At 38.7% G+C, this 11,695-nt stretch overlaps 1 protein-coding gene across 1 annotated transcript; it reads right to left on the reverse strand.

The window, feature by feature from the left end:
• Window positions 1-993: 993 nt before the first annotated feature.
• On the reverse strand, window positions 994-1,807 carry LOC133737094 (exonuclease 1-like). Its single transcript, XM_062164716.1, has 4 exons — window positions 1,641-1,807; window positions 1,389-1,548; window positions 1,157-1,294; window positions 994-1,056 (listed from the first exon to the last, which is right to left on the reverse strand). The coding sequence occupies exons 1-4, from the start codon at window positions 1,805-1,807 to the stop codon at window positions 994-996; spliced, it is 528 nt and encodes a 175-aa protein (XP_062020700.1).
• Window positions 1,808-11,695: the final 9,888 nt, after the last annotated feature.

Raw genomic sequence — 11,695 nt, forward strand, 5'->3', positions numbered from 1 at the left:
AGCTGACTTTCAGTTTTAAGAATTAGCCTCTCAGTTTAAAATTAATTCATATTTTCTCTATATGAAGTCAATAGCCCCCACAAAGATGGCTCAGTTTAATATTTAAAAAGGAAATTAAATGAAGCCTAACTAAAACTTGATTCATACAATTTCAAATTATATCAAAATCATACTCTCCCAACTAACTGTAGCCACTGGTTTAATCTGAAACTGAAGTTTGAAGGATGAAGAGCATCTTGGGAAGACGGAACTAAATCGAACTATTCAAGTATAATTTTTTTTTTCTCGAAGTAATCTAATATGACTGGGTGAGTTACATCTATACTTGAGAGATTTTCATCCTAAAAAATATAGAACGTGAGTCTCCTGATCATAATAATCATACTTGATACTTTCATTTCCAATCACCCGTTCATAATTTTTGTGTTCATGGATCAAGGCACGAGCACGGTTGAAGTTGATTGGCAAGTACTATTGGCCATCTTTTTCTCGAATCATGAAAGCTTGGACATAATCACATTCGCATAATATGCAGGTTTCTAAAAACATATTTTTAGTAAATCCCTTCCAAACATCTGTCTTTGTCATTTTTTTTCAGATTTATAGTAATCGTTTTCTCTTATTTAGTAAATTACAGTTATGAAAGTCATGTGTCTACGGATCAGCTCACAAGCGCATTTGAAGTCAATTATGTTGTTATATTGATTGTCATCATCTTCAATCAAGAAACTTCGGGTGGGATTATAGTCACATCCAGTAAATATGCAGGCTTCTAAAAAATTCTGTTTGTAAACCCCTTCCAGCAATCATATAACTGTGTCATTTTTTTTAAATTCATAGTAATAGCAATCACTATTGTTTAGCTCCCAATCATATATTATCTACACAAAACAAATCGGGAAACTTCGGGTGGGATTATAGTCACATCCAGTAAATATGCAGACTTCTAAAAAATTCCGTTTGTAAACCCCTTCCAATAATCATATAACTGTGTCATTTTTTCAAATTCATAGTAATAGCAATCACTATTGTCTGGCTCCCAATCATATATATTATCTACACAAAACAAATATAAGTAAATAAAACAAAAATACTTGAGAAATAGGAGATTCCATGATTAAAAACAACTTAAATTAAATAAGAAAAAATAAATTACTCTTGAAACTCCATAAGCCATAAGATCTGAGTCGCCTGTCATGACAGCATAAATGTACTTTTTCTCCATCAAGTATGCTAACTCTGCATCAGACTCATAGGGGGCACAGATAAGCTTGATTGCATTGCGACTGAGACACTTCACGAATAAATAAAACAAGATAAATCAACATTCACAACCCATGGATAACTAACTTTTGTTCATAATTTATGAACAAACTAAGTTTTGTTACCTCACGTACGGCTCTATCAACATAATTAAAATGAATCTCCCTGTTCCAGAATTCTTTGTTCCTGTCTTTTCCTAATGGCACAAGTGTGTCAAACACAAGAAGAGGAGTAATCTTGTGCATTTTCAATATGAGACACTTGTGCACAAGATAGTCACCTTTGCTGTAATAAACAATAAAATATAATTATTTTTTGACAAAAACAAAATATAAAATAATTTGAAATATTGAGGATAAAGGAATTATTATATATACCTCAACTGATGTTTATTTTTCTTCTTATCATTGGCCTCTACAAGCCAAGTGGTGCGGTCAATTCCTACTGTTTTCTCCTCAAGCTCCGAGAAACTGTCCAACTGTATAACTCTCATATATTGTCTCATCTCTTTGAGTATGCTAATGCCAGGTGGACCAATTCCCATGTTTAAAAAACCTAAAACAATAAGTACTATTTTAATTCTACAGTAAAAGTAAAAGTAAACTAATGAATCACACAAATATCGGCAATTAATAAATAACATTTAATGTTAAACTAAGATTAAGATTCATAAAATAATGAACAACATATAACCTTATAATCTTAGGAGAAACGGATGAATTGTACATACAGATAAGCCATAATAAACGAAAATAGAGGATTCATAATAAACGGATGACTCATAATCGGACGCACAATTGACATACTAGATTGAGTTTAGATTTATCCTCACAATCATAATAAATGTACATGATCCCAATTAAGTATGTCAATTGTGCGTCCGACTCGTACGTGAAACGGATGAACCATAATTATTTAATTCTACTGTAAAAGTAAATTGCTGAATCACACAAATATTGGTAATTAATAAACATGATTTAATTTCAAACTAAGATTAAGATTTATAAAATAATGACCAACATATAACCTTATAATCTTAGAGAAAACGGATGAATTGTGCATACGGATAAGCCATAATAAACAAAAACGGATGAGTCATAATAAACGGATGACTCATAATAGGACGCACAATCAACATAATAGATTGAGATTAGATTCATTCTCACAATCATAATCCCAATTACGTATGCCAATTGTACTTCCGACTCGTAGGTGAAATAGATGAGCCATAATTAATGAAAACGGATGAATCATAGTAAACGGATGACTCATAGTTGAACACACAATTAACATACTTGATTGAAATTAGATTCGTCCTCATAATTATAATAAATGTATCTAATCTCAATCAAGTATACCAATTATGCATCTCACACATAGGAGAAACAGATGAATTCGATTCCTTTGTCATTAAGATCTTTCATGCATAAATATAATGATATCAATCGAGACTCACATAAATGTTTCCAAGTCATGAGATATGAGTCGCTTGTCATGACAGCATAAATGTACTATTTCTCCATCAAGTATGTCAGCACTGCATCAGATTCATAGGAGAAACATATAAACTTGATTTCATAGCGATTGAGTCGTGTAGAATTTGATTTGGTTGGTCTTCCTTTTGATCCTGGAGAAAGGAATAAAATTTCAGATTATCATCCCAATCATAGGGATGAAATTAGAAGAGAGTATCTGCAAAGAGGACCTTGTTAGCCTTGAATATAGTATAGCCAAAGATATTGTATTTTGTTTGTGTTGCTATATGTTCAAATCAAATGTTGGTGAGTAAGGAGGTGGTGACTATTTTACTGGTATTGATTTTCGAAATTGGACGAAAAAAGAAAGATTGCATGATCATGTAAGGAGCACAACAGTGTCCATAATCAAGCATTTCAAAATTGTGAAGCTTTGATGAATGAAAAACAGCATATCTGAAACATTGTGAATCAGAATGTACATTAATCTCGAACAGATTATCATGTTCGACAAAGTGCATTAGTTGATTTTATTCGGTTTCTCCTAAGGCAAGGCATTGCCTTTTGTGGTCATGACGAGTCAGAGAACTCAAGCAATCGAGGTAACTGGCTTAAGCTTTTGCAATTTCTTGTTGATCACAATGATGGAGTGAGAGCTGTTGCATTGAAGAATGCTTTTAAAAATCTTAAATTGACATCACCTAGGATTCAAAAGGACATAGTAAATGCTGCTGCTGTTGTTGAAACTACAAAAGCTATTATTAGAGATATGGGTGATGCCTTTTTTTTGTTGTAGATGATGAATCCAGGGATGTATCTATAAAGGAGCAGATGACTGTTATATTCTGTCATGTGGATAAAAATGGGTGTGTGATTGAATCCTTTATAGGCATCAAACATGTAGCAAATACCACTACTATGTCACTTAATAAAGCTATAGATGCACTATTTTCTAAACATGGATTAAGCATCTCTAGGCTACGTGGTCAAGGTTACAATGGCGCGAGTAATATTAGTGGAGAACTCAGCGGTCTGAACACTTATTTTGAAAGAGAACTCGAGTGCTTTTTGTAATACCCCGAAAATTCAAATTAATTTTTGATGAGCTTTTGGAAATGATTTCGTGGTCATAAGTGTGAATACGAAGCTTGGAGAGGTTGTGGAATTAGTTCGAACAATTTTTATTCGAAAACTGAACGTTTTAGGGGGGGTCAAGGAGTTGACTTTTTATACGTTCAACATTTGGGAAAACTTCCTTCATGAAAGTTGTAGAGCGCGTCGATACGAGTTCGCAGACATGCGGAATGTGAAAATCGGAGTTCGTATCATTTAATTATGATTTTTCGAAAAAGTTTCCAAATTGATATAAAGCTTCCATTTTTAGAAATTTCCAAAAATATTTTCATTATTTCCCTTTTGGGAAACTCAGTCTTTTTCTCTCTCCCGAGCGGCGTCGACCTCCTCCCTTCGCCGGCGTCATTCTTCCTCTTCCGGCCACCTCTGGACGAGCAACCACTTCCAGCAGCTTCGCCTCACTCCCCTGAAGCCATCTGTGGTGGCTGTTCACCATCTTGTCGCCGATAGCCGCCGTGGGAAGCTCGACCCGGTTTGAGTTCGATTTTGAGTCAACGCCGATATCTCGAGTTTCCGGCCACCAATCTTTGAGATTCTTGGCTTGTTGAACTCGCCTTGAGCTGCTGAACAAGCCTTATGAAGGATCGGGCCAAGTTGATGAAGTTTTTACGTTGATCGGAGCTTCGCCGGTTTCTGGAAAATTTCCGGCCAAACCCAACTGTTCTAGGTAATTTCCGACCACTTCCTTTCGTTTTCAGACTTCATGCTAGTTAGTAAAGTGGTTAAGCTTGATGAGATGAAGAGGAGCAGCCTGGCCTTGACACCATTGGCGGTGGTCAGCGGCGGCTTTGTCCCTAACTCCGGCGGCCTTTTTGGCCACCTCCGGGGGTCACAAGTTCAGTTTCTGTGCATTTTTAGATTCTATATTTCAATACAATCATTTCGATATATTATACGCAAATTTTGGATATCATATGATTAAGTTATGAATTTTTACGTTTCGATCGATTTCGAATCATTCGATTTATGATCTGTGAAGATCGGACCGTCCGATGGACTTGTAGTTTTGATATGTTGATCGTATGATTGTCCCGATGACTTTGTGTGGTCACGGGTGAAGATCCGACCTTTGGATCTTCGTATAATTGTGAAATAGTAAATTGAAAGGCGATTCGTGAGAATCCGACCGTCAGATTTTCTAATAATTTTGTGGAGATGTTTGTAAGGTTGATTCAAGAAGATCTGACTGTTGGATCTTTGTAAAAATTTTAGAGGATGATCCTAAGGACGATCCGTGAGGATCTGACCGTTGGATCATCATTTAATTTCGATTCGACCGTTGGATCATCATTTAATTTCAATCCGACCGTTGGATTGATGTATATGTGTGGTGTTTGAATGATTTGCTAAGTTAAGATCGTGTTGGATTAGGTGATTGACGGATTGATTTGGCGAACAATTGTGAATCGTATTTTGAGCTGTTAAGAAGACGCAGCGGGAATTTGAGATGAGTAAACCTTACGTGGTTCATTTTACGAACCGAATACATTTAATTAATTAATTTGTTTTTATCGTAATTGTGTGGAAATATTTATGCTTGAACTATAGTTGGTAGTAATAGACATTCCTGTATGAATGTCTATGTATATATATTATTTACGTGAAATAATATGTATTATTGGAGTTGTGAAATAATATGTATTGTTGGAATTGTGAAATAATATGTATTGTTGGAATTGTGAAATAATATGTATTGTTGGAATTGTGCTGAGTTTCACTACAAAAAAATGAGTTTTTTGCGACATTAAAAAAGCGTCGTAAAAAAAGCAAAAAGCGTCGTAAATAACTTTTTACGACGGTTTTGCGACGCTTGGAGAAACGTCGTCATAAAACGCGTAGCAAATACTTTTTTGCTTTTTACGACGTGAAAAGAGGCGTCACAAAAGGTATTTGCGACGGACTTGCGACGTTTTTTCGAGTGTCGCAATAACTTATGTCATAAATAGTGTCATTAAATACGACGTGCAAGCATGTGTCGCAAAAACCATTTGCGACAAGATTGCGACGTTTTTTATCCGTCGCAAATACTTTATGGGGTAAATAAAAAAAATTTACGACAGTCAAGATGACAGTCGCAATAAGAGGTTCTGATCTTTCACTTTATTAGAATCTAACAAGTACACATCATTTGCATTGATATTACATATACCTTTTAACTCATAACAAACAAACATCATATATATATATATATATGGTGTAAATGTTTACACAAAATATTTTAATGTCATATACAAATATTATTATTCAAAGTGTCGTATGGACATGTACACTGTAAAGTAGCTTTCTACATCCAAATTAATGTGGATCAATTGAACCTGCAATATCCTGTTACAAATGCACAAAAACAAATACACAGAGCATGATCAAGATTCTAGGCACATAACATATGAAATAAAAATAAAAAGTGCATTCTTTCCCAATTGAATGGAGTAGAAAAGAGGAAATTAAATACAACATGAATCCATGTGTAACCAAAATTTAGGGATTCACTTTGTTCATCTTCAACAAAATAAGATCAATAATTATATATAAAGACCAAAATCAAATAGTGGAAGAAGATAAATAGAAACAATGTGTCACGCCCCTGATTTTTAACAACAATAAAAATCGATATATATAATCCCATAATTATACATGCGTGAATGTTCAGTCATCAATACAAATACCTGGAACATCTTTCCCTTAAAACAAGTATTTACTGATACACTGAACCATCCAAGTTAATATACACTCGCTCCACAGAGTTATATATTACAAAAGTTTACGAATTTAAATTGTCATCACAAAATAAAACGTAAATGCTCCTCAGAGCTTACTGCATAGCGGAAGTCATATATTGGCAAAGCCAACAAAAATTGCTTCCTACCCGTTCTGCTGCCAACAAGCTCCTTCAGCTTCAGCCACGATTTTCCTGACCTGCAGGATTAGCCCCTACACCATTGAATGGTGCACCGGGGTTGCCAAACAACAAACCCGGTAAGCTTCTTCAAGCTCGTATGAGTAACTCATGAACATCAATCAACAACTCACGTCAATCTACTTAAGGAAACATGCCACCATGATTTCCTTCTAACATTCCATATCCTTTCCATAGAAAGGACAACATGAGTCACCACTATGACCATGCCCTATTTGCTAACTTAACCATCAAGTAACAATTCAAGTCTCATCTAGACAATTAAAGAAGAATGCCATCAGAACTCTCCTTTAAGCTGCATACCTATGAGTCTCAAGCAACCTCGACCGTTACTCCCATAAGCTATCATGACAGACAGACTAGAGCTCTATTGAAATCGTAATCACTCGTCCTACCAAGGACGTGATTACCAACTTCCTGCCTTGGTCACCATCTGCGACCTGTCACCATCTGTGACATATGATTTCAGACCCCGTCTGATCATGAAATCAAACATCAAGGTCGCCATCTGCAACCTGTCACCATCTGTGACCTATGACCTTCAGACCCTGTCCGGTCTCAAAGTCGAACGTTAAGTAAGTCACACCTGACCTAAAACGTTACTAACATCTAATCTCGGCTTTCCTTATCCCTGCTCACCATCTGTGACTCTTGGTACAAAGACCAATACATTTAAATGAGTCACGCTTGACTCAAAAATGTAACATCAAACATCAATACATTTCAACAATAGAAAACATCTTTTTCCACAATATTGTTTCCATGAAAAGTCATATTCAACAATAATATAAGCATCATCATGCATATTATTCATCAAATACCACCCACAAGAATATATATATATCACGTAAATATATATATACGTAGTCATTCGCTCAGGAATGCCTACTAATACCAACTATAGTTTGCAGTTAAATAATTAACGCCAAAACAATAATGGTACTTCTGTTCATAAAGATCCTTGTGAGATTTACTCACCTTGAATTCCCGCTGCGTCTTCAACAAAGAACAAAGTGGTCAATCCGCCAAATAACCGTCCAAATACTTCGTCAAGTACCTAATCACAACGGTATCCACTTAGTAACGATTCACATTTGATTTAAATCCGAAACCCCTGTTTTGGACTAAAATCCCCAAAGTGGCGCCAATCGAGGCAAAACCACATCCGAGACCTCCCAAGGTCACCGGAACACTTCCATGATCGATGTGTCCAAACCACAAGTCGATCGGATACTCAAATCCTCACGGATTGAATAAATTTATCGATATGAAACGATAAAAATCATAACAAATTCATTCGAACTCCAAAACTTGCATATTATATATCGAAACGCTCGTATCAACGAGTAGAAGACATATAATACCAGAAACTGTCTCATACATGGACGGAACACCGCCGGAACGCCGCCACAGACGGAGGCGCACCGCCGCCGACCAAAACTCAATATTTCACAAAACTCCCAACATCAAAAAGCTTCATCTAAGCATGCTTGTGCCAACACATAACTAGCTCGAAGTCAGAAAACAACCATAAGGGATCGAAAACTACCTCACAAGCAGTGAACAGTAAACCCAACTGAGTTGATCGAGTTTTCACGTGTATCCTTCCAAACAACCACCACAGCTCGCACAAGGAGGCTGCTGCGAACTCCCCAGGCCAAGGTTGAAGCGCCGCCGACGTCGGAGCTGCGTTTTCCGGTCGGGTTGAAAAACCACGAACTGCACCGCCTTGCAGCGCCGCCGTGGAGGAGAATCGTCGATAGAGACCACCACAGAGACGACCGGAGCAAGGAGGCGAACCTGTCTGGAAAGTTTCGTCGCCGGAGACCGCCGCAGTCCGCCGGAAAAGTCGGGTCGGGTCGGCCGGGTCCGGGTCGGGTCAGTCGAAGATTTTCGTTTCTGAAGGGGTCGACCGAGAGAGAAGAGAGAGAAGGGAAAGGGTTTCCGGAAAAGGAAAGGAAAAAATGAAATAAAATTCTGATTTTCCATATTTATACTAAAACGGAAACTTCTTCCGATAGCCATAACTTCCTCATACGAACTCCGATTCCCACGTTCCGCATGTCCACGAACTCGTATCGACGCGCTCTACAACTTTCGTGAAGGAAATTTTCCGAGAATCCCAACATATAAAAAGTCAAACTTCACACGACCTCCTAAACTGTGAAATTCAAATATTTATACGTACGAAAACCATTCTACTTCACATACAATCTACGAATAAAGCACAATAATAATTATTCGTACAACTGGTCCATTATTAATTACCAAAATTAAATAACAGAAATCCAGGTCATCACATTCTACCCTCCTTAAAGGAATTTCGTCCCGAAATTCACGCTTGCTCATCAACAAACAACTGTGGGTACTTCGCTCTCATATCCGACTCCAACTCCCAAGAAGCATCACCCTCGTCATGGTGATTCCACAATACCTTGACCAAGTCAACTTCCTTCCTTCGAAGTTGCTTTGTTGACCTATCCAGAATACGAACAGGTTCAACAACAAAGGTCGTATCCGCATACACCTCAATCGGGCCATAATCGATCACATGTGACACATCCTGGACATACTTCTTCAACATAGACACATGGAACACATTATGCACACCAGACATACTAGGAGGTAAGGCAAGCCTATAAGCCAAATCTCCTACCCTTTCCAGAATTTCAAAAGGTCCAACAAACCTTGGTGATAACTTCCCCTTCTTGCCAAATCTCACCACACCCTTCATGGGTGAGACCTTCAAGAACACATGATCACCCTCATTAAATTCAACATGTCTCCTTTTCAAATCTGCATAACTCTTCTGTCTACTCTGTGCTGTTCGAATCCGGTCCCTGATAACTGAAATCTTTTCAGTGGTCTCCTGCACAATCTCAGGACCCAATAACACTTTATCTCCCGCTTCTGCCCAGCAGATCGGAGATCTACATGGCCTACCATACAGGGCCTCATATGGTGCCATGCCAATACTGGAGTGATAACTGTTGTTGTAGGAGAATTCAATCAACGGCAGATGATCCTCCCAACTTCCCTTGAAGTCCAACACACAGGCTCTCAACATATCCTCCAACACCTGATTCACTCGCTCAGTCTGCCCATCAGTCTGAGGGTGAAATGCCGTACTCATATCTAAATCAGTTCCCATGGCCTTTTGGAAACCGCTCCAAAATTTTGAAGTAAACCGAGCATCACGATCAGAAACAATCGACACAGGCACTCCATGAAGCTTCACGACCACCTCGATGTAAAGCTCGCATAACTTGTCAACCGAATACGTCATTGACACAGGTAGGAAGTGCGCCGACTTCGTCAAACGGTCCACGATCACCCACACTGCATCGTGATTCCGTTTGGACCTAGGCAGTCCAGTGACAAAATCCATTGAGATCTGCTCCCATTTCCACACGGGAATAGGTAATGGCTTCAACATACCTGCAGGTCTCTGATGCTCAGCCTTCACACGTTGGCAAGTAAGACACTTGGAAACATACTCTGCCACGTCCTTCTTCATCCCATTCCACCAGAATTGCCTTCGCAAATCCCGATACATCTTAGTATTTCCAGGGTGTACAGTGTATCGAGATCGATGTGCTTCCCGAAGGATCTCCCCCTTGAGTTCATCGCAATCCGGAACACACAACCTCGATCTCAACCTCAAACCACCATCGGATCCAACTGCCCACTCAGAAGGACAATCATCAATCAAATCTGCAACTAACTCTGCCAGCCTTGCACGTGAGAACACATCCTGCGCTTGACCCCGAATAATCCTGGAAATCAGGGTAGGCTGTACCGTGATACTTCCAAGGAAACTCCCATTCTCAACTCTTGGTTGTACAAGGTCAAATTCAGATGCAGTCTCCAACATAAGCCACTCCTGGACCATAACAGAAGCAACAATACCTTTGGGCTTCCTACTCAAAGCATCCGCCACCACATTGGCCTTTCCTGGATGATACTCCAAGGTGAAATCATAGTCCTTTATGAGTTCCATCCACCTTCTCTGTCTCATGTTCAACTCCTTCTGAGAGAACAGATACTTCAAACTCTTATGATCCGAAAAGAGTTCGAACTTCTCTCCATACAAGTAATGCCTCCAAATCTTCAAGGCAAAAACAACTGCAGCCAACTCCAAATCATGAGTGGGATAATTACGCTCATGCACCTTCAACTGTCTAGAGCCATAAGCGACAACGCCGCCATGCTGCATCAACACACACCCCAAACCCTGATGAGATGCATCACTATAGATGACTAAACCACCACCGCTTGTGGGAATAGTCAACACTGGGGCTGTGGTCAATCTTCTCTTCAACTCATTGAATGCTCGCTCACATTTCTCAGTCCACACAAACTGAACATCCTTCCTGGTCAACTTGGTCAAAGCTGAAGCAATACTAGCAAATCCTTCAATGAATCTCCGATAATAACCTGCCAAACCCAGAAAACTACGTACCTCAGTAACTGTAGTGGGTTGGCCCCAGTTCATCACTGCTTCCACCTTAGAAGGATCCACAGAGACTCCATCCTTCGAAACTACATGACCAAGGAACTTAACTTCTCTTTGCCAAAATTCGCACTTCTCGAATTTCGCAAACAACTCCTTTTCTCTCAAAATCTGTAGCACAATCCGCAGATGCCTATCATGATCTTCCAACGTCTTGGAATAAACCAAAATATCATCCACGAACACTACCACGAACTTATCTAAGTACGGACTGAACATACGGTTCATCAAGTCCATAAATGCAGCAGGTGCATTGGTTAGACCAAAAGGCATGACAACAAACTCAAAGTGTCCATACCTGGTCTTAAAAGCAGTCTTAGGAATATCCTCGTCCTTCACCCTCAACTGGTGATATCCAGATCTCAAATCAATCTTCGAGAATACAGTAGCTTC

The sequence above is a fragment of the Rosa rugosa genome, chromosome 3, assembly GCF_958449725.1.
Source record: "Rosa rugosa chromosome 3, drRosRugo1.1, whole genome shotgun sequence".
Classification (NCBI taxonomy): Eukaryota; Viridiplantae; Streptophyta; class Magnoliopsida; order Rosales; family Rosaceae; genus Rosa; species Rosa rugosa.

Coding starts and splice junctions, on each gene's coding strand:
- LOC133737094 (XM_062164716.1), bottom strand. CDS start 1,807: ATGGGAATTGGTCCACCTGGCATTAGCATACTCAAAGAGATGAGACAA. Junction 1,549..1,640: donor AAAAATAAACATCAGTTGAG/GTATATATAATA, acceptor TGTTTATTACAG/CAAAGGTGACTATCTTGTGC. Junction 1,295..1,388: donor TTGATAGAGCCGTACGTGAG/GTAACAAAACTT, acceptor TTATTCGTGAAG/TGTCTCAGTCGCAATGCAAT.